General features: G+C 35.7%; 4 protein-coding genes across 4 annotated transcripts; 2 read left to right on the top strand and 2 right to left on the bottom strand.

The window, feature by feature from the left end:
• Nucleotides 1-879: 879 nt before the first annotated feature.
• Nucleotides 880-7,357, top strand: LOC133863435 (uncharacterized). Its single transcript, XM_062299370.1, has 11 exons — nt 880-1,051; nt 1,140-1,318; nt 1,446-2,102; nt 2,191-2,574; nt 2,672-2,749; nt 3,062-3,386; nt 3,469-3,668; nt 4,383-4,459; nt 5,515-5,616; nt 6,452-6,635; nt 6,743-7,357. Exons 1-11 carry the CDS (start codon nt 880-882, stop codon nt 6,830-6,832), a joined length of 2,448 nt encoding a protein of 815 aa, XP_062155354.1. The 3' UTR covers nt 6,833-7,357.
• Nucleotides 7,358-8,909: 1,552 nt separating this feature from the next.
• LOC133864882 (biotin carboxyl carrier protein of acetyl-CoA carboxylase, chloroplastic) lies at nt 8,910-14,634 on the bottom strand. Its single transcript, XM_062301311.1, has 9 exons — nt 14,371-14,634; nt 12,597-12,806; nt 11,933-12,009; nt 11,278-11,331; nt 10,621-10,869; nt 10,454-10,516; nt 10,243-10,311; nt 10,108-10,153; nt 8,910-9,226 (listed from the first exon to the last, which is right to left on the bottom strand). Exons 1-9 carry the CDS (start codon nt 14,402-14,404, stop codon nt 9,165-9,167), a joined length of 864 nt encoding a protein of 287 aa, XP_062157295.1. The 5' UTR covers nt 14,405-14,634; the 3' UTR covers nt 8,910-9,164.
• Nucleotides 14,635-15,176: 542 nt separating this feature from the next.
• LOC133863891 (uncharacterized) lies at nt 15,177-17,039 on the bottom strand. Its single transcript, XM_062300024.1, has 2 exons — nt 16,154-17,039; nt 15,177-15,940 (listed from the first exon to the last, which is right to left on the bottom strand). The coding sequence occupies exons 1-2, from the start codon at nt 17,002-17,004 to the stop codon at nt 15,301-15,303; spliced, it is 1,491 nt and encodes a 496-aa protein (XP_062156008.1). The 5' UTR covers nt 17,005-17,039; the 3' UTR covers nt 15,177-15,300.
• A 5,481-nt stretch (nt 17,040-22,520) lies between these two features.
• Nucleotides 22,521-23,554, top strand: LOC133862835 (PRA1 family protein B3-like). Its single transcript, XM_062298713.1, has one exon. It carries the CDS (start codon nt 22,639-22,641, stop codon nt 23,275-23,277), a length of 639 nt encoding a protein of 212 aa, XP_062154697.1. The 5' UTR covers nt 22,521-22,638; the 3' UTR covers nt 23,278-23,554.
• The last annotated feature ends 531 nt before the right edge of the window (nt 23,555-24,085 follow it).

Raw genomic sequence — 24,085 nt, 5'->3', positions numbered from 1 at the left:
TTTGGACGAATTTTGATTATTTTCCTTTGAAATTTATTGACTGTTTGAGTTCTGTGAAATTCATTTAATATTTTCACTTCCTGAAAGCTTCAATTCTGAAGTTAGTATTGCTGTTTTGTTTCAGTTCTTATAAACAAATATCGTTGATGATAATGGTTAAAACCTTTGTTTACATGTTTTTCGTCTAACCGATTGCTTGTTTGTTGATAAATCTCAACCTTAATTTCCGTTTGCTTTGGTTGTGTTTTCGATCAACCTTAACCCTCTCCATCCTATTTCGGTGCTTGATTAAAGTTTCTTACATTAACGCATTGGTGAACCTGAATTTCAGTGAAGGAAACTTGTAGAGGCTTATATTAAGAAGAGTGGCTGTGACCAAATAGATACCTAAGTTAAATAACTTAAAATCAGAAACTAATAATTGTTCTGTCATGATCCCGAATGGGAAAAAGGTTTATAATATTTGCAAGAAAGGGATATTTCATTACGTTGTTGAAAGTAAGTGTTCTAGAATTCCTGTACTTGTCAACATATACGTGTATGTTCTAAAATTCCTCCTGAACTATTCACTTTGCGGAATTGTTTTGTATTATTACCATCATTTGATCCTAAAATTTTTATATAATTATCATTTTTAGCTCTTTTTTTGGTTGCAAATTTTGTAGCAATTAATTTTTTGCATGAGAATCTGTAATTTTTGGAAGTGGTGCTTCAATCAAAGCTGTAAACCACTTCAAAAGATTTTAGTATCTTTTTGGCGTATGTGGAATAGGGAAGATGGTTAAAGGAGCTAAACTGTTCCTTATCTACCTTCGGTTATTACTTCAAATTACTGAAATTTATGGTAAAGGACGTCATGTGATTTTCTGGAATAACAGAATGGACGCAGGGAGGAAGAAAGAGACACGCAAGATGAAGGAAATATCTAAAACTCGGTTGTCAGTGAATTGCAGTGTAACTGCAAGGAATCTAAGGAAGAGCGACCTGTGTGGAGTTATCTTTGGCTGCACGCATAACACTATTAACGAATGTTTTTCCAAACAATTGTTCGGTTAGTTGACTCTCACCCATGCTTTGCATGCATAGTTGTCTCTGTTAGAAAATTTGTTCGTGTAACCACGATTCACATTATTGAACAGGATTACCGGCTACACATTTCTCTTATGTAAAGAATGTTAGTGTTGGTTTGCCGCTTTTCTTATTCAACTACAGTGATAGGAAGCTTCATGGAATGTTCGAGGCTGCAAGCCCAGGACAGTTGAATATTGATCCACGTGGATGGACTTCAGATGGTTCAAATACCCACTATGCTGCACAGGTATTGAATGCGATTATTTACCATCATGTCCAGTAGTTGGGTTGTGATGTCATTGTCTGATTTTTGTTTTTACTATATCAAAGTCAATATATGGAGTTCACATATTTTGTGCTGTTTGTGATTTTAGGTCAAGTTTCGAATCCAGATGCATTGCCAGCCCATGCTGGAAGATCAGTTCAAACCTGTAATTGCTGAAAACTACTATAAACCAAGACTATTTTGGTTCGAACTAGACCGGGATCAAACAAAGAAGTTGATTTCATTGTTTTCATCTTCACCGGTCATTGCGGATACCTCCCTCCCTAGCAATAGCAGTCTGTTCAAAGCTTCATCTGTGCAGGAAGGTGACAGCATTGAGATGCCTACATTAGAATGGGATGCTCATCCTGGCCAGGCCACTGCAGAATGGGAATCCCGGCATGGTCGTGATCTGTGGGGAGGAGAAGCTCTCATTGACGAGGAAGTGGCAGAAAAGGATGAGGAAACAGGAGATCATGATCGATCTTATGCTTCTGTCGTGAGAGATGTGAGGACTTCTTTTCCACAAAAAAAGTGGAGTGATTTGCTTAAAGATTCAAACAGTTATACTGCAAGAAGGAAAGTCGAAGATTTTAAGACACCAGCTTTAGAACAAAATCTTCCTAGTTCACACCAGTCCAACATTAAATGGGAGTCTTCAGGAGTTGCACCTTGTATGGATGGAGGATGCGATCTTTCAGAAGCTGCTGCAGATGATTTGGGAATATATAATGACCAACTTGTAAGCTTGGGACCGAATAGTGAGGTACTGTACTCTTCTTCTTTCTTTCTTTTTTGTTGAAAGGGTACTGTACTCTTCTGTTGCAACAGAAACGTGTTATTCTCTTCCTCAGAGAACTTCATATGAAACTGGACCTACTGCTGATAAAAGATGGGAAGGTGAAGGTTTTAAGACAGCAGCTTTGCATTCTCATTTGGATGAGTCCAATTTGCAATGGAACTCTTCATGTTTTGCACCCTCTCTTGACATAGAAAGACAGTTTTCAAAAGTTTCGATAAATGAGGGTGCAGCAGAAATAGGTTACAGGCAAAACATAAGCCTCAAACCAAGTGGGGAATGCTCTTCATTTTCATCCATGAAAAGGGAGATGTTATCAAAGGATAAGCATTGGCAAGGCACTGGGGTACGTGGGATGTCATCATATGATATTTGCTTGCCAGAAGAAGCAAAGGTTTTAGAAATGGAGTCCTCTGAACTTCAGTGTTTTGTGGCTGAGGTAATTGATACTGTCCATTGTCCCCATGTTTTTTAATTTTAATTGCCATTTTCATCTAATTACCTTTTCAACTTGGTATCATGTGTGTGTTGTACAGTTACAGCAAGAAAACAGGGAGTTGAAATTGTCTCAGTTAAAACAAGTACAAACAATCAATTCTTTGGAGCAGGATCTGGTATGGTTCTCATCTCAAAATGTTATTTTCAGCTGTCCAATTTTCTACTGTTTTGAGCATAGGCATTTACATTTGACTGCTTTACTAAGGTGGCTGTCTTTAATCTGCCAAATGTTTTTCAAGTTATGCATTTATTTTTCTTCATGTTCTGAAAATAACATCTCTTGCTTAGTTTCCTAAAGAATTATCATGAAGAAGACGGCAACTGCAATAATATCATGCGGAGGATAAATATTTCCTTTTTTTTTTTTTTTGATCCGAATCTTCCTTGCAATGATCTTGAATCCATGCCTAATTAAATTTGCAATTTAGGTTGAATCAAGAAGAGAAATTCTAAGTTTAAAAGAGCGAATTAAGATGTTAGAACGTGGGTCATTTCCTGAAATTGGACTTGTTACTGAAAAAGAAGTCAGCTCAAGTGATGAATCTCATTCAGACCTTGATGAGAAAATACTTATTGCCGGAGGATATGATGGTTCTTTGTGGTTACCGGCTTTCAATTGTTACTCTCCTGCTCGTGACCTTATGGAATCTCTTTGTCCAATGAGTTTTGTACGTTCAAATGCCTCTGCTGCAAAGCTAAATGGTGAAGTTTACATATTTGGTGGTGCATATGGTAATATGTGGTACGATACAGGTAATAGTTATGGTCTCTCCTTTTGACTTACCATTTTGTGCATTGCTTTATTGACTAGTCAATGAATCTTTCGTGTTTGAAGTTGAATCATACAATCTACAAAGCGATAAGTGGGTTACTCGTCCTTCATTGAATCAAAAGAAGGGAGGCTTAGTAGGAGTTTCTTTGAATCAGAAAATTTTTGCAATTGGTGGTGGAATTGAAGCTCAATGTTTCTCAGAGGTGGAAATATTTGATCTAGACATAGGAAGGTGGATCCCCACTCAGTCAATGCTACACAAGGTACCTCTAAGTGACTCTAATGGGTTTACAAGTGTTTAGTGTTTAGTTTTTTTTTTTTTTTCCTGAACAAATGACATTCTTTAAATATCCGAGTACAGCAAGAATAGAAATCCCTACTACAACATCAAACTAACAAGAAACAATACTAGTAGAACACAATACGACCACAAATGGCCAAAGAGGGAAGATGGGTGGTAGGAGGAGAGAGAGAGTCTAATAAATATTGATAATAAGGTTTGCTTGCACCCAGATATTAGCATGTTAAACATACTAAAAGCAAATTAAGTACTGATAATAATTTTTAGTGAGAGAACTAAAAAAGGAGATATATATTTTTTTTAAAGTAGAACTAAACAAGGATATTGCGAGATCCACAGTTTAACATATTTTGTGTTGCAATAATTTTTTCCATTCGTTCCGTCTATATGTATGTGTGATGCATGAATGTATATCAGTGAATGCTGGATTTGGCCAAAAGATGAATAATTGTTCATTTCAGGCTTCTCACTTGTAACAACTTGCATTAATAAGTGACAAACTATGTGAATAACATGTACTATTTTTTAGAAGAGTGCTTCTCTGACAGATATCATACACCTACCCATACCCTTTTGCTTAAAAATTTGAAATATAGGAATATGTTTTAAGATGTTGTATGTCTTCAAACTAAGAATTCCGTTCACTAGCATTTTTTTTTAAAATTTTTTCTGTCAGAGATCCGCAACTGCTGCAGCAGAAATTAATGGCACAATCTATGTTGTTGGAGGATATGATGGAAAGGATTACTTGAAGTAAGATCCCATTTTAGTTTTTTTTTCCTTTTCAAATCTTTATTTATCTGGTGGATGAGTAGTTATCTGCAATCAGTAGGCAGAGTACATCAACACTTAATTACGTTATATTTGAAATCAGTCCATTGTGCTATACATGAGTATGAAGAACAGTTCAAAAGAAATAATCCCATGTCTCACATGCCTATGCTGGCAACATCAACCTAGTCTCCAGTATAAATGGCTCTACTGGTTGTCTTAACAAACATGTAGAAGCATAATGTATTGAATGCCACTCTCCCTTGTATGCATTTATCTCTTGGGGCCTTTTCAGTTTAAAATGTGATCTTAATCCTGGCACTGCCTTGGCAGGTTGCATTTTCTTCCAGAATGGTCGCATGTATTTTGGATGCTCTATTATTCGCATTTATTAATTTCCGTTTTTTTTTTTTTTTTTTTAAAAAAAAAAAAAGTTTGAGGGGATATTATTGGTGTGGACATATTTCTTTAGTCCCAAAAAATTTTATTCTTGGGCCAACCACTTTGGAATCCCTTCCTAATCAGGTTTCAGTAAAATGCAGAGGAACCTCTCACTTTTGTTTTTTGAGCAGTAATTTGGCATCGATCTGATCATTCGGGTTTTGTGTTTGCTTTGTACCGGATTTGCTCAAATTTATTTTAATGTCTCCAGTTATACATTTTCCATTTGGAATGTGATGGGTGAATGCCCATAATAACATCACATGCCCCAATTACTTTTTATCCCTGCATAAAGTAGGCATTGCAATTGCTTATACAGGATTCATGTCATTTTATCCATAAATATAGGAGTATAGAAATTTCTGATTTCTAAAACTGACGACTTGGAAAACTCTCTTTCATAAGTGTCTCTACCATACTTACCAGCTGTAAGGATAGTATTAGTGGATTCTTCTGATCTCATTATGATATAATGTACATTTTGTTGAAGAAAAAAGGTTTGTATACTTGAAATAATGACACAGTTTCTTATAGACATGAAGTGAACTTTGGAAGTTCCTCCTAATTGTCTGACTTATTCTTCTCTACTGTCTCAGATCAGTGGAAAGACTGGATCCTCGAGAACAATCATGGACTAGACTTGAGAATATGTCCACAAAGAGAGGGTCTCATTCATTGGCTGTGCTGAATGACAAACTGTAAGTTGACCTTTTTTCTTTGAAATGTATTTTGATTCCAGGTATTCTGCATGGATGGATAGGTTATTTAACAAAAAAAAAAAAAAAAAAAAAAAAAAAAAAAATACCAGTAGGTTTTTTCACATTGAGGTTTGCTGCAATTTTGTAACTTAAAAGAGAGAACTTCACTTATAACCTGATCTTTTATTACTTTTGCAATTAGGGTATTCATCTTTAAAAAGTGTTAATTTATGGTATCCATCTTTTAAATTTTTTCAATTTCAATCATTCGATAGAATTTTTCGTTAAATTCTATTAAAATTCCCAAAATACCCGTGTTTTTTTTTTTTTTAAAGAAATTATAAAAATTTTCAAAAATTCAGGCAAGACTATTTTTGCGAATTCTGTTAAATCCTTGCATTTTTTTTCTTTTTTTTTTTTTTTTCCCTAAAAAAAGGAGGGGTATTTTGGGAAAAAAATTATAATTTTTTTAAAATATTCAGGAAAGGGTATTTTCGCAAATTTTGTTAAATCCTTGCAATTTTTTTTTTCTTTTTTTTCCCCTAAAAAAAAATGAGGGGTATTTTAGAAATTTTGACAGGATTTAATGGAAAATTTTAACTGAGGGTTGAAATTGAAAAAAATTGAAAGATGGATACACTAAATTAACACTTTTAAAAGATAGATACCCTAATTTGTTTTTGTAACTTCTGAAAAATCTTTAAATGGCTGTATAAATATGCAACTTTTGAAAAGAAAAACAAAAAAGAGAGAGGATTTCACCATAAAAACTTTTTATGTGTTTGTCTTTTAGTATCCAAAGAGGTCATTATACTATGGAAATTTTTCTTTGCAGATATGCTATTGGCGGCCATGATGGAAATGGGATAGTTTCATCTGTTGAGGTCTTTGACCCTCGTGTCAGTTCATGGATGATGGGGGAATCCTTGAATGAATCAAGGAGTTATTCTGGTGCCGCTGTAATAGCAGATTCTATATATGTCATCGGGGGATTGAACGAAAACTCCATATTGGACACGGTATGCAAATTCACATGGCTAGGCTCATCTTTCAAAAAATTTCCTTGGACATGAGGGGTTCTTTAGCATCCTTCTTTCTTTGTAAGTCTTCTTTCATATGATGATAGGTGGAATGTTACAAGGAGGGACACGGATGGCAGTTGACAAATCTTAAAGGCGTTGGGAAAAGATGCTTCTTCTCTGCCGTTGTCTTGTGATGTCAGGGAGTGTAGAACAGCAGGTTCTCTTGTACAAATTTTCAATATTGTACATCTGTCTATGGTGTTCATGTTTTAGAGTAGTGGTCTATTAACACTTGGGTTTTGGCTTTGGTTCCGTTCGAGTTGAAATTGGACCTACAGGAATTGAGACGTGTACCGTGTATCCCATAACTGGACACAAAGGGCACATGTCTCAATCTTAATAGGTTCAATTCTAACTGAAACTGGATCCAAGCTAAATCTTAAGTTTTGTTACTAACCCTTAAAAAGGTAAGAGCCTTGTACTCTCTTCAGTAACATACAAAAACCTGGATTAAGCATACCATACAAGCCTGAGATGGAACAGGCCTAGATTTAGCCCTCTTTTTTGTATAATACTGTACCCCGATGTTGAGCTGTTACAAATAGAAGTCTAGTACTGTAGTTAATATTCTAGACATTTGATGCTGCTTGTCAATAGTTCGATTTCATTATAAATCCCTACTTTACTGAAAATAACAAGCGAAAAAGTTCATATTTTCACCTCAAACTACTACATTATTGACAATGTCCCCAAACTTTAGATTGCTACAATGTCTCATCAAACTATTAAAAATTGATCAATGGTTCTTGGGTGGCCATGAACTACCCCTAGGTGTTGGAGGTGGCTTCGCCACCTCAAGGGGATGGATTGGCCGGCCGCAAACAACGGTTAGGGGTGGCAAGAGCGTTTTATTATTTTTTATTTTTAAAAAAAATCGCGATTTTAAAGATTAATTTTGCTAAACACTTAAAATTGCATCTTTTAAAATCAAATTTTTCAATAGAGGTAGATTTCTTCCTAACTCGGTTGGGGCAACTTCTTTCAACCTAATCTACAAAAATGATGTGTCCATTTTTTAGTAGCATGTGAGATGCATATGTTTTTTTTAAATAAAATTCATTGGGCAACTTCCTTCAACCTAATCTATAAAAATGGTATGTGTTCATTTTTTTATTAGTATGCGAATGCATATGTTTTTTTAAATAAAATTCTTTTCAACTTTGTCATTGTTATTAAAAAAAATAGAAAGTGTTTTTTATAAATAGAGTTGGAGGAAGTTCCTTCAACTCAGTTTGGAGGAAGGACAAAGATTTCGTTCAAACTGGGCTGAAGGAACTTCGTTCAACCCAATCTATAAAAATGACATTAGTCTTTTTGCATGTGAGAAGCGAGTAATTCTAAACGTTATACTTATGTCCCTTTAATAATGATGTGGTTTTTAAAATTACTATTTGATCAAAATTCAATAATGATGAATTACAAGTCCAATGGTTATTTTAAAAGGCATACCATTATTAGAAGGGCAAAAAAGGAACATATATGACATTTATAATTACTCTATGAGAAGCACATGCTTTATTAATTGCAAGTATAAATTTGAAAGAAATTTTATTAAAAAGACATGAAAAACACATACTATTTAAAAGCATATGTTTTTTACATGTAAAAAAATGTATGCCATTTTTATAGATAGAATTGGAGAAAGTTTATCCGCCCCGAGACTTAGGTCCGTATATTACTTCTTTATTGAACCACTTGACAAAGGTTGATCACTTGATTATTCTAGTGCCTTTGGGAGGCTTGTTTCATGCCGACTAAAAACAAAATGGCTGGTTATTAAGATTTTGTTGCAATGATATCTCCAATTGGATATTATGAATTGCAATGAGAGCTTGTGGGGAATATTTGTTGAGACTGTTGGTGGTTTGACCATTGAGGAGATTGAGCAGCATGTCACATGAACAGTCTATTCGGTTACATTTTTAAATAAAATCGGAAAAAAGTGTCCAGCTTAGGAATGTATTTTTAATTGCAAGAAATGGAGTGCATTTTAAAAAATCACAATTTTAATAGCCAAACAACAATTTCAAAGGATGATCATGACTTTACTAAACACTAAACTGTATTTTTAAAAATCAAATTTTCATTAATGGCATTTTGAAATCACTATTTTTCAAACCACACATTTTGAAACTGTTAAACCAATCAGGCTGAAAAATATCTGGCAATTTCCAGAAAATGACAGTTTTGTATGGATTTTTATTGTCACAATGTCACACAGGGTCGAAACCTAATTTAATGAAGCATCCTCATGGTTTTTAAGCTGAACGACATGCCTCCATATGCAGATTAAAAAAATACAGGAAACATAGTCCTAAGAAAACAACCCACTTTCTCAATATTATAATGCTTAAACAAACATTCCCGGATCTACACCCAATTCAACTCACAAGAGATGTCAATCACCAACTATGCTTTACGTGCCCTACTTAAGAAGAGGCAAACGATGGCAAGACAGGGGAGAGCTCACTGGATACCATGAAATGATGGCAAGACAGCAATAAGTGGGTCTCCATAACCGACAGCTTCTGCAAAGTGCAAACCATATACAGTTGAAATCAAACGGTTAAGAGAGTCATTACGGCTGCTCATGTTGTACCAACACACATTCACCGACTTTTTGGTGCATTATTTTGAGATCCTAAATAAATCCTGGAAATTCTCTATTCATTTCACTGACTCAACCTTATTTACCAATGCCTTTTCTTAATGGCTAGACACAATAGTGTAACCATACGACAGAAACTATTTCATGGTCGAAATTTTATCTAATACTGTGTACATGATGTCATATGGTGAATATACTGCCACATCATTTAAATTTTTTAAATGACGTAGCATCATATACACTGTTAGGTAAAACAAAAATAAAATACTGATCGTGAAATGGCCTGAAGATACTTTTCCATTCAGTTAACACCGTCTGTTGGCAATTTCAGGACAAATTATAACACCACTGACTGATGATCATCAAGAATTATAATGAACCTGGTAAACCTCTATGATTGCACCTTAGAATGGTATCAATTCACATATCATGAACAATGCACAATGTCAGCGAAGATAGGAGGGAAGGAATATATCATTATTTGTAGGTGTATTAATATTTTATCAGTCATGTTAACAAATCTAAGTTTTATATTCATTGTCCATATTCATCCTGAATGTTCGGAAGACCAAGATACCAAAAGGATGATGGATTAGATGAAACTATCATAGTTGTTCTTGGCTTATGTCTCCTGGTGGCACCCATGGTGGATGTACTTAGATCCTGCTGGGCTACATAATGGTACCCATCTTCCTTACAGAGTCAAACTAAAATCCCCAATAATTTAACCTTTATGCGATGTGATTCAAGTCAATTAAAAAATAATAAATTTCTAAAAAAAAAAAATTAAGGACGTTTTACCTCCATCATCAAATAGGATCTTTAAGATTTCTCCAGCCTTATCCGACTGCTCAAGATACCAATAAAAATCATCATTATAAGCATTTATCATGAATAAATCTCCATGATTAAAGAAACTGAAACAAGAGTATTCACCTTCACAGGAAGTTCAGTGCCAAACTGATCCAAATATCCAATTACTTGTCCTTCTTTTATCAAATCACCCTGTAAATCCCAAAATCAAGAAAAGCCAATTATGATTTCTAGCCAAGGTGGTGTTTCTCCCTCTTGTTCGCTACAAATTAATTTGACAACTTTTAGACCTACAAAAATATTAGACAGACGAAATATATGCATGCACAGATACCTCTTTACAGATAGGAGGTTGCTTCTTCCCTTTCACTGTTCTGCCCCTACGAAATGAACCAACCTAACAGCAAAAGGTGATAGCAGAGAGTACATGATATATGTTATCCCAAAACAATAAAAATAAAACATGAAAAGTGGTCCACACGACATAAGACCACCACTTACCGTAGGAGATGATACTAGGAGATATGCATTGGATCCAGAAGCCTCTAAGGCTGCTAACTTTGAGGACTTCTCTATGGGGACATTCGCAAATGGATTGGAAGCTTTTGGTGGTGATGGTGGTGGGGAAGCAGGTGCTGATTCAACCATGGGTTCTGTTGGAATAGGTGGCGGTGTCATTGGTGAAATTCCAGACATGGGAGTTTTCATGGCTCCAATGTTCCGCTTCAGATGCATTTCAAATTCTCCAACCTATCAAAGAGCAACATATAACCAGTTTTCATAGAAGATAATGAAGTAAACATCCTATACATTCATGCAACTGAAAGCCTCAACTAGCAATGATCTGAGGCCCAACATGTTACAGACAAGGGGATAATTGATTTCCGATTAGGTTAACTCTAACACCAGTAAAAGTATTTGACATAACATTCATAGGTGCATTAACTATATGCCCCTGCCATCCATGATATCTTAGGCTTCCTTTATGCACAACATCCATTGTTTGTTCAAAGGAGCCTATTAAAATTTCCTCGTAGGATATTTTGAGTTGCCAGCACCTTTCTGACACTAACTGGTTTAATGAATTTTTCAAATACACGATTAAAAAGAATTAAAAGAAAGAAAGCCAGCTACTTAAACAAGGGTATAGAATTTCACCTTTAGTTTCAGCTCAGCAATTTCAGTCTCGTCACAGACCTCTAGCACGAGTGCCTGATATAAAAAATAATATAAAATAAAATAAGCAACTCAGTTACATCATAAAACAGAAGGAAAGAATGCAAAACATGAAGGTAGCAAGATTCCTAATCGATGTCAATCAAGAAAAATGTGAGAAACACAACCAAGAGACGACAAGTAAAAAAACAACCATGAACATAGTTTAGGAAGAGTAGTTATGAAAGACAGACCAAGGCAGAGTGCTGAGCATGTGTTTTCAGCATTGAAGATTTGCTGGAGTTTAAATTCAGCCTTGGAAAAAACTTATATATGAGATTTAAACAGACATGGTATGTACAAGAATAGAAATCATCACAGAGGAGTTCATTATATATCAACCTCAATAAGCTTAGAAGCATTTGAGCTTCATGCATCAAAGCATGAATGAAAATAGCAATTAACAAAAATGACTTTTTCCAAAAAAATTCGGACAGCTTAGCAGTAAAACAAAAAGGTATATGTTTTTCTAAAGGAGAAAAAAAAGGTAATATTAAAGCTAGTTTCTGTAGATCTATCGCTAATCAACTTTAACACTACATCAACAGATAAACAAATGGAGCGGGAAAGCTAGTAGAATTCAAAGAGATATTGTCACCTCAAATCCATTAGGAAAAGTAGCATTGAATGGTGTTTTCTTCTTCAATGAGCCTCGGGTAATGCTATCTGTTGAAACTGTCACATCATAACCATTCAGTTTTAGGATGCAAAGATAACAGATAAACTCAGACAATTAAATATGACATATTCAAAAACCATATAGCTATGCAAAAGAATCTTCAAATCATCTTGTTTTCATGAATACCATGAACGTCAATAAGCAGAATGGCAGTATCATGTTTGAAGAAGACAAAATCCCAAATGCAACCAGATTTCTCAATGATAACTATTACCTTTAGTAGAAACACAGTGAAATTGCAATCAGACAATAGTCACAATACCCCATATGTATGCAGAGAAGAACGTAGGATGAATGAATAAAGATAATAAAAAATGGACATATTGGCATCTGTTCTCTAATTTTTCTTTTCTTTTTTGTTAAGCATAATAACAACCACTGTTGAGGAAAAATTACAAAATTTCTGTGCCACTTTTATAGCCAAGATCACACAAGTTCTGAAACTGAAGCATGATTGTGTATCTTATTATACAACTCCTAAGCCTGTACTTTTCTATTTCATGTCTGCTATAACCAGAGAATATCAAGAATACAGATTCTGTAGAACTCTACAGCATTCTTGGCCATAAAGAAATAACCTCACCATCAGACTTAGATGTTTCGGTAGCTTCAGATGTCTTTGCAGATGATGCCATCACCCCCTTCCGCTTTGTTGATGAATATACGAGCTTCCCATTAACCGCCACACCTTGAGAGCAGAATTTACTTGGAATGGTCCAGTTGGCATTATATACAGCTACCCAACCAGGTTTCTCAAGTAAGGATCGCACATGTGATGTCCTCCCTCCAGAATCTGGAATTCAACAGAGCCATGCAAGTGTTACGTGCAGATTGAGCTATCGTAACAGCTCAATAGTTTGAAGTTTGCAGCGTAAAGGGAAAAGCATTATACAAACATGACTATATAACTGATAGATGACTATAAAGTAATGCAAGAAAGACACAAAATTCAAGTGCTAGATTTATATTAAAAGAAGAGAAAAAGAGAAAGAAAGAAAGGAAGAAAAGAGAAACTGATTGACTTGTAATGAGTTAAAGACCACCTCATGAAAGTCAATGAAACTAACAAACTGTCACAATAATACTTTGGCAAAGGATAAATTACACGTGGATTCTATAGATGTCAGCTAGAATTTCTGCGTTTGAAGGAGAAAACCATTTTAGGCACCAAAAGCATACTATTTTTTTTTTTTAAAGGGGCACATGCAAACTTACACAATTTTCTTTATTTGCCTCCCACCAGGAAAGGGTTTGATTTCTTATTTGAAGTTGGCAGCTACTGTTCTTAACTGTACTCATATTCTTTGTGAAGAAAGTTAATACTATATAGCTCCCTATGTGAAGTTGGCAATCAACTAGAGGAGCATTCACTAAGAGCTTATTATTATTAATTTCCAAATAAAAAAGCATCCTAAAGTAAATAGAATTTGCAAAACCATTTGTGACTAAAGAGGCAATAGCTTTGAGATCACACCATTACTGTTTTTTCTTTCCTCTCCTAACGAAAACTTAGAAATGGAAAATCATGAACCATTAACTACAATTAATAGTTAAGATTTGAAGAACTCCATTGTAGAGTTATCCTTCCAAAATGAACATGTAAGCAAGTTTCCTGCATCATCAAATGCAGCCATTAAACAATGACCTAGCTTCGTCACCTAAAATTACACATTTAATTTCTTTCCGTTCACAAAATCTTTAGTACTACAACGGCAGTTGTTCCTGTACTACACAGCTCCTGTTATGATTTTTAACTTCGCAACTAGGACACCACCACCAATTCACAGGTTAAAAATCATAACCGCAAGAATGCCAATAAATTCATATACTCACAAGTACCGTAATTTTTTTTTTATTATTCTTTTTTTGCGCTTAGACCCCCATCAAAATGTCAAAAAATGTTGGGGTTATTTGGGGGGAATCTAGATTCACTTAGCTCAAGAAAAACACAAAAGAATAAATTTACACTGTTCCGATCCAAGTTTTACACTAAAATGAGACAAATGCTAAAGGCGACACACTAAGGCACTGCCGAGCTCATGGCTTAGCTAGATCGAGAAGTTCTGTATCTAATAGATAACATGGCAAAGCTCATACGATCTGAAATCACAAATTAAGCTCAGTTTGGTTCCTCATAAAGAATGCGAGAAAAATCTCGCGAAAATAAGACTATGTTTTAAAATTGTTAATTTCTCCTTCACAATATAAGGCATTTTTCAATTCCTTTTCCACTCATTCTATCATCGAACCAAACAGAGCCGAAATCAAACAAGAAAACCAACTCCAAGCTCAAATCAAGCAAACCTCACACACACACATATATAAATAGAGAGAGAGAGAGAGAGAGAGAGAGTTACAGTGAAAGGATCGGAGAACAGCGGAGGACTCCATGGAAGAGAGAGCGAGTCGAGTCGAAGGGAACAGAGAAGTCGAGGGGGATAACAAGCAAGAAGAAGAAAATGGAGGATCTGGGATAAGAGAGGAAATTTATAGTGAATTCGAGGGGGCAAAATCGAGAAGAAGAGAAATGGTTTTTTATCATGAGAGTTTGGTTGGTTTAGTGCAGTTGGGAGAGGTTGAGCTTCGAAATGTCCGCCTCCCTCTCTTAACTTTCTCCGTTTGTTGCCTTCGACTCTAGTCATCGCTAACGAGAAACGTGACTACGTGAGCCGGGTTTATGAATTACTATATTCTAAATTTTTAAGAGGGAGTAATAATGGCTGTAATGCTATATATACCTCAAACCGCATTCATATTATATTAATCTACGCTCCAAAATTTGGACCCAATTGCTTCCAGAATATGATGTAATTAATTCACACCGATTGAATTTGAATAATGCATAACAATTAACAATTAATAGACTACAATACAATTGAGATTTATGTAATTGTGAAAATAGTAATGCTATATATCACACTAGTATCTCATTATACTAACGTGACATTACCAATTCATTTTTAGACCAATCATTATTAAAAAAAAAAAAAAATCAATGATAAATGAATAATATCATGTCATTATAGTAAGATAGTAATGTGGTATATAGTATTACTCCAATGAAAATCTATCGTTAGTTTTTATTTTTACAAGTGTTCATTCGATTGCAGTTATATAATAGTCTACTAAATAATATTACTCGTTAGATTGAACCTTCAAAATCTTACTTAATTTTTCGCTTAATATATAGAAGGACAAAAAAAATAAAATACAAAGTGGATGCAAATATTTGTGGGAGTACAAGCCGGCCTGAATTCTAGTCTGCAAATTTCTTGTGGTTTTCTTAGCTAACCAATGGTAAGATAAACGATTTCTCTGAATTCCAGTCTCCTAGTCTCAGTATAAAATGTTTTATATTTGTTAGGCAAATATGTTAACCAAATCCACCCTCGAATCTCCCACTCCATGGTCCTTCCTAAGGCACTTTTGTCCACCTTCCAGCACACTCTCTCGCCATACTCGTCGCCGGCAAATATCACTCCTCCTTGCCTTGTGAACGGCCGGTATGCGCTTGAGTATCGGTCTCTAAACCAAGCCTTGGGGTTAAGCAATGAAAGCTTGGAAGGCTTGGAAGAGAACACTTCTCTTCCATCCATGCTATCGTGAAGAAACCAATTAAAGTTTGCACTATAACCATCGACGGATTCCTCAAACTTCCAAGGCTTCAAGCTCATAGTCATGGTCTCTCCGGCTGATACCTTGAGCCCCAAGTAGGAGTTTGGCGCGTCGAATCCTGCTTCTATACTTTTTTCAGAGCCAATCTCTCTTGCTGGGTTCTCAGATGACTTGCTCACTGAAAGGCTCAGTATGTCTGTCTGAAAAGATGGAGTAAGTTGCAGGGAAATTCGTGAAGGGAAGTGCTTTTCCGCTGCCCCAACTCCTTGTTCCTTCAGAAGGGTCTCATTCACAAGTCTCATAACGTCACACCTGCTCGAAAAGGAAGACAAACCTGAGTTGGTCGCAATAGAGGCAAAAAAGAAGAAGCTTGAGTTGCTTATTTTTGTTTTTTTTTTTTTTTTTTGTTTTTTTTTGTTTTTTTTTTTTTTATAGTAAGTTTATTGTTTTTTAATAATTATAATGGGACAATTCTAGTTTTTCTCTGTAAATTAGAACTGAAATATGGGACAAAAATCATCGTACCTTATGTTATCAGTGTTCACAATCACGTCAACCCAACTCTGTTGAACTTGTACTTTGTAATTGAATTGGACAACGCCTTCAAGTTGGTGGTAAGTTAGAGAAAATTGTATTCGCTCATCAGCGGAAGGATTGCTCGAATTTTCGATATCCATGGCTATGACAGGACAATATAGATGAACCTTCCACAACCCAAGTGTTGAAATTGCATAAGAGAACAGGGGAGATGGTGTTTTGAGGGAGCGGTGGGTGGCTTGGAGCTCTTTAGTCCAATTAGTAATGGCAAGGTTCAGGGACCGCATCCATTGCTCTTCTAAATTAGATCCTAAGAGTTTCATGAGCAGCTTTGTTGCTTGTCTTGACTGACAATTTGCCAGGTGAGTCTTAAGAGCATTAAGACATCCTGAACGAAGATCTGCCGGAGCTTCATAGATGCAGATGAGGAATGCTAGAGTGAGAAACGCGAAATTGAACATGTCTTTGAAGTTGGACATGGAATCTAGTCGAGGGAGCTTGAGGAAGGAGTTGTTCTTGTTTGAGCCATAAAGAAGGACATCTTCAATGAAATTAACCAAGATATTGGACATGGTTTCCTCATCTATCAGCTTTATGGATTTGGAACCGAGCTTGAATGGTTTTGAGGTCCAAAGAGCGACAGGGAGATTGAAATCTGCAATGATAGAAAAACAGAGTGTTGAGTCTTGGTTATTTTTGGCTATGGAGAGATTGAGGGATGGTTGGGATGAACTTGAAAAATATATGCACAGAGACGTGGAGTTTTTTCTCCATTCAGTGATTGGTGGAAGGTTCTGAACCCAGCAAAATATATCAGGAAAGGCACAAGAAGCAGCCATGATAGTCTCTTCCTTGGTTTGCAATGACTTCTGAAGATAACCTGCATATGTATATATATAAATGCTGTTTCATGAAGGGAAGTAGTGCTGAGATTCTGCCATTCTGCTGGGGGAAGGAAAGTCAAAAAGGTGAAGCAAATAATTGGTAGATCATAGATGGACGATAATACAAGAAAAATAAATGATGCGTATCACGTGGTTAATTTGCGGGTCCCGTCTGCAGATAACAGCATTTGATTAATACTAATTATATGATTGGACCACTCAGAATTAGGATAATCTTCCATTTCAATTGATTTAACAACAGAAATTATTTGCCTATCACAACTCAAAAAATAAACAAAAATTTTAACTACTTTCATGGCATGATATTTTACAATTTTTATTTTTTTTTAAAAAAAAATTAAATAGAGATTTTATCTAAATTGGGGTTTCATTTAGGTTTATTTTATATTTATCATTAAAGCATGTGATTCTCACGCACATTTTTAAATTATTATATTAATTACATTTCACATTACAACATAATGGAAAATTGAAATCCAGAATGTTCAAAATTTTAGTTATTAATTAACAAGTACTTAAAGTAGTGAAAAACCAATTAGTGGTGCATGACCTAAATATTGGTTGGGATTGCAAAAAAGAGCTTATTTGAGATTGCGTGTAAGAGTTTAAAAATGCTTTTAACTCTAAAAAATTTATTCCAAATCAAAAAATATTCGTTTGGAAGATTAAAAAGCTCTCCGAACTCTTTTGTTGCGTTTAAAAACTTGAAATTGATGATTTTTCTGAAAGCTCGTCCAATGCAAGATGCGGGCGGATGCATGTAAACCATCTAATGGGATTTGATTCTTTCTTTATGAAACTTTACTACTATTTGAGATACCCTCAGGCCTCAGTAGAGGGATTAATTAAACCCCTCAAGTCTTAATGTTTTGGGAATCAAATGCTTTTTTACACCTTTTTTTTTTTCAGCTACCATTTTCTTCGAATAATCTCTCAAGGAGAAACCGACCTGATCCAGGCATAAAAATGTTTCCACGCGCGTCTGCTATTTGGCCTAACCTACGGGGAATACTGATCAATAGGATCCACGCGTACGTCCAGCATCCTTCCCCGCTAGCTGTTATAAAAGCATAACTTCTTTCGTGGGGACTCTTACATCAACAACCTTAATACGCTACCTGCTTGCTTGCATGCATGAAGATCAAGATTATCCATCTCATGCCTGTTAGTCTTCTATAAGATATATATAGCCACATAGGCATGTCTAATCATGGTGTGTCTCAATTCTAATTTCTAATCCACTTCAGCAGTTAAATAATTCAATAACTTCTTTTTATTGATTTATTCTGGATAAAGATTGATGGGATAATACAATGTTAACATGTTGATGTTCCCCTATAGATTTAAGAGTTAAAATTTTAAAATAAGAGGATGGGAGAAAGATTTAAGTGTACTAAATAATATGTCTCTTCTTATTAGCTTATAAGTAACGTCTTTTGATGAAAAATACCAAGATTTGGGATTGCCTTTTGCCTTCTAATCTGACTTGTTCGTAGAAGAAATTCTCTTAACGTTGTCTATTAAATTGACATATCTTTATTTCCAGGAAGGTAAAGGACAATGGGAGTTCTAAAAGGAATGATTGCAGAAAAGGAACACTCCAACTTTAGAGCCGCCTACTGCGAGGAAGAAAAACGTCTAATTGAACATACGCTTGAGGCCTCTCGGAATTGAATCGCATTTTAGTCTGATTAGTCGGATGCTGTTGAGCCGAATACCAATTGCCAAATACACAGCACAAATCTGTTGAGGCGGCAATACAAGTGCGACTGTGGTTAGTCCAGCTTAGTAGTTTAAACAATTTAATAGTCTGAATTGAAAAAAAAAAGATAAAATAAAAAATAAAATAAATCTCTTTCTTATAATTTCTTTTTAGAACAAGTGAGAGAGAGTGGAGGATTAAAGGAGAATAATGCTATTGTAGCAATATCCTTTTAGAAAACCATTTCAACCCCAAACGTTATTGGTAATTTTTGTAAAACTAAGCAAAGATATGATAGAACAATTTGACAAATTTTGTAAAATTAAATACAAGGTGATTGTTTGATACTTTTCCTTACAAAAATAAAGTGATAAGGTATTTCTAGCCATTTAAAGTTAACAAAAAGGAAGCAGCTCAATTCTAATTCAAAAATAAGTAATGTTATTTAGTAGACTATGGACAAAAATTAGCTACAAACTAATTTTTATAATTAATTAATACAAACCAGTCTCATAAATCCCTTAGCACGTGAGAAACAAATGTTTTTTTTTTTAATAGCATGTGTTTTTCATATGTTTTTTTCTTTTTATTTTTTTAATATAATTAATAAGAAAGCATATACTTCTCACATATTTTAGAAACACGACTACCATACGACTTTTATACAATTGGAATAATGTGGCAGTAAAAATCAAGTATTTTTTTTTTTTTTTTACAAGTGCTAATCTAATGACTGATCTTTACTGTTATATCATCAAGTTATATGGAAGTAGTATGGTAGTATATTAAATAACATTACTTTTCAAATATCTCACATTTCCTATCATTTGACCACGAGAAATGCTATCTATTTGATTTCTATACAACTGGAATGACGTGACAGTACAAATTCGCCTGTGATTTTTCTTGTTTATAAGCCCTTATTAATTTAAAGACTGCCTAATTATATAATAATTTACTAAATAACATTACTTTTTTACTACGAATGTGAAACACTTCAAGCTTTTAACATGTAAAATACAATCATGTGTAAAAAAGATAGGCCTGTTTTGTAAAATTTTACAAAGTTCTTTTCACTTTTTATACACTTAAATTATTATAAAAACTAGTTAACCAAATAGATTTTTAAGATTTAGCATCCACAGCTGATACACATATCAAAACAAATTACAAAACTCTTTTTAAAACCCAAAATACTTATGAAATAACAAATACAAAACAATTTTTTTTTAAAAAAAAATATTAAAATTAAAAAAACAAAAAAGGTAGTGATCATGCACGTCGCATGATGGGTTGCTTGTGGTTGTTCGAAGATTACTCATTGAATTGGATGAAGGGGTGTCCCGTGTGCCGTGTCCCTGCCCTTTGGCCCGTTTAATAACCTCTCTCCTTTTTCTCTCCCTTATTTTTACCTCTTTTAAAAAAATCATCTCAAAACATTTTAAATATTTTTTATTTTTTATATCACATTAATGATTTTTTATTATTATTTAAATAAAAAAAACTCATTACAATATAATTTTTTTTTTTACTTTTTCATATAAATTATTTATACTTCACTTAATAAAAAAATTCTCCCATAAAAAAAATTTAAAAAAAAAAAAAAAAAAAAAAGAGAAGAAGAAGAAGAAGAAGAAGGAGGGAATGAGATTACAAAATCGGCCTTTACCTCTATATCGAGGGTCAGTTGTCCTTAAATGCTCAACATGCTCATCTGACAAGGGAGGCAATTAATGTTCTACTAGCCCTGTCAATGGTGGGAGAGAGAAATTTAATGTGGTGCTCTCCAGATTGCGGTTGACATGATATTTGCTTTTCTCATTTTTTATTGGAATGAAGATCTCTGGTTACGGGTTATCAATTATTAACTAAAATTGTTAATAGTAATCGAGATGGTTGGCGTGGCCAAAATTTTCAATCGATCCAAGTAAATAAGTAAAGCCATCTCTAATAATTAGAATTAAAATAGCTACTCAAAAAGTATAAATCTCTACTTTAATCACTGTCTATCTTAAAAACACTCCAACAATAATCTCTATTCCACTCTTCATTTTCTTAAAATATTGTTTTTTAATCTTTTTATTTATTTTTTTTATTATTTTTCACTTCTCCTCTTACTCTCCGGTCTCCCCCAACCCATCTCCCAAACTCCAATCCGTCTCATTTCTTGAGCTGATGAGGATCGGCGAGCGTTGAGATGATCGGCGACGAGGAACCAAAACCTAGACGAGTCGAGGATCTGGCAGGCCCCGGCAGTGACGATGCAGAGATCGGATCCGACGGTGACGGTGTAGTTGACGGAGGAGTGGATTTTGGTGTGGGGGAGGAAGGCAACAACGTGCTGGAGGTCGAGCATCTCGCCCCGAAGCTTGTCGGGCTTGGTGTCGACGAGGACGAGCTCATCGGCGAGGTCTTGGGTGAGAATGACGACGTTGTTGGGGATGGAGGAAAGAAGGGCAGCGGCGGTGAAGGAGATGGAAGGGGTTGGTGGTGTTGACCGAGAGGGGCGGAGGGTTTCGTTGGGCATCAGGACCGGGAGGGACGAAGAGGGAGAGTGGGAGATTGAGAAAATATTAATAAAAAATGTTTGTAGTGTTGAACCGTGAATAGCCATTGTTGGCTATTTATTGTTCACTGTTAAGAAAAAATGGTTAAAATAGCTAATCTGCTGGAGAAGAAAAAAGGCAAAAAATAGTTAAATTTGACTTTTTAGCTAAAGTAAAGCATCTGCTGGAGATGGCCTAATCAGTTAATCGGGTATTTAATAACCGGCAGTTAGTTGTTAATACCCGGTTATCCACACTGGTAATCAAAATTTTTAAAAATTGAATCTTTTGAGCCTACTTTTTGGGCTTCAATTAAATGTTTTTATAGATTAATTCATGCATTTTAGCTTTTTAATTGTTTGTAGGTAGAAAAACGTCCACAGGAGTATGAAAATGTTGAGCAGTATTTGGGGTCATACTTTTACCCCCTAACCGTAAGAGACTCGTGCACAATTGCATTCGAGTATGAAGAGATTATATCAAACGCTCATTTCGCTGAGGTAAGAGCATTTGATGATGTTAGTTCCTGGAGAAAAAGATTCAGTGCTCGTGGGAAGGAGCCCTACAAAACGCTGCCTGGACTATTTGTTTTAGCAGATGCTAAACTTGAGGATTTTATGGATTTACAAAGAAGAGGAAGGCAATAGATTTACAAAGAACAGGATGTCCATTGCAAAGAACAGGATGCTAACTCACATGATTTTATGTTAAAACTGTTGAAGGATATATATATAATACTTAGTTATTCGCTATCACCGGATCAAATAATTTCTTTAACAAGGTTATCGGTTATAACTGACCGACTTTACACCTTTATTTTTTTAAGTATGAGGAAAGATTTAATGTTATGTGATTATTACAAAGCTGGATGTAATTACTGAGTCTGGTTCAAACAGTTTAACAGCTTTTTCAGAATCTTTTCGAGATGTGATACTTAGACTGGCTAGTGAATTTTGGCCAAACCCGTAAGTAGTAAATATGATATTTTATATATATACATATATTGGCCATAATCAAAGCATTAATATTGAATTATTGATCTTCTTTTACAAACAATAAAAGATTAATTATATTCTGAAAGTAAAAAAGCAAAATATTCGATTTTAAGCATAAGCCTCACACCTACCTGTGGTACCATGTTCCGCGACCCACAAAATAACTCATCCCACCACTTTCCAATACAGACGCGCTAAATTGTTACTTGCTTTTTACATCTCTCAACCGACACCATAACTAAAATCTGTCCACAAACACTACCCTCTCTCTCCGCGTCTCTTTCTATATTCACGCGAAAGTATCGAGCCCCACGCGCCGCCACCAATGGCCTCCGCACCGACAATCCCAATCTCGAACCCGTCTCAATCCTCCCAGGCCCCGATCGCCACGCCCGCCTTTCGCTTGTTCATCTCACGGATCTCGTCCTCGATCCGCCAGGGGTTCTCGCAGCGTCGCCCGTGGTACGAACTCGTGGACCGGAGCGCCATGACCCGACCCGAGTCATTAACGGAGGCATACTCTCGGATCCGCAAGAACCTCGGCTACTTCCGCGTGAACTACCTCACGTTCCTCGCCCTCGTGCTCGCATTCTCGCTCCTTTCGCACCCTATCTCCCTCATCGTCCTCCTCTCCCTCCTCGCCGCGTGGACCTTCCTCTACCTCTTCCGGTCGTCCGATCAGCCTCTGGTCATCCTCGGCCGCACGTTCTCCGACCGCGAAACCCTACTCGGCCTGTCCCTCTTGACTGTCATCGTGGTCTTCCTCACCACCGTCGGATCGCTCCTGATCTCGGCGCTAATGATCGGCTTCGCCATCGTCTGCGCGCACGGCGCGTTTAGGGTTCCAGAGGATCTCTTCCTGGACGACCAGGAGCCCGCGAATGCAGGGTTTCTCTCCTTCCTCGGCGGCGCCGCCTCCTCCGCTGCTGCTGCCGCCGCCCCCGCAGTTGCCGCGCGCGTTTGAGAGGTTGGTTAATTTGTGAAATTGAATATTCTTACCTTCGTGTGTTTGTAATTGTAGGACAAACTATGAAGGTTCATTTGCTTGGGAAATTCGAGGCAAATGATAGGGGTTTTGATATACTTACCTTTTGTGTTTGTAATTGAAGAACGTTTTTTTCTTAGACTTGCATGGCTTACTAGTTCTTAGTTCCTGTACTTCTGGAATTTAATGAATCCAGTTTTGCCAATTGTACTGTGTTACATCATGGTATTTTTTATTGATATTGAACGTTCCAATCGATCCTTGTCTGAAGTTCCAAGACATGCTTTGGTGTACAGAAAAAGTGGTAACTTTTTGGTGGTAAATTGAAACATGAATGTCGTCCTAACAAAAGGTTTTGTTCGTTTCTATGAATGATTTGTCGGGATTGAATTAGTACTATGCTGAATTAGCTTTTATAGTATAATTTACTTGGTCGTACATGTTGGGTAGATAAACACCCAAGTGAGGCCTTGATATAAATCTTAGAATTGGACACCACCTTAACCGAAAGGACAGTTTTTCTCCAACTAGTTTGGATTCCTTAAATCCAATCTATTAAATTGACTGTCCTTACAACATGTGATTCTAAAAATATATGTGAGAATGACATAATTTGTTAATCATATTAAAAATGCATGTAAGAATTACATGCACCCTCCTCACACGCTCTAAAGATAGATGCTAATTTAATAGATTGGGTTGAAGGAATTTTCTCAAAACCAGTTTGGGGAAAAACTTTGTCCTTACCCAAAGCCAAAAGCTTGAACTTATAGGTTTTGGATTCAGT

This window comes from Alnus glutinosa, chromosome 3, assembly GCF_958979055.1.
Source record: "Alnus glutinosa chromosome 3, dhAlnGlut1.1, whole genome shotgun sequence".
NCBI lineage: Eukaryota > Viridiplantae > Streptophyta > Magnoliopsida > Fagales > Betulaceae > Alnus > Alnus glutinosa.
This window is presented reverse-complemented; position numbering and strand designations above follow the sequence as displayed.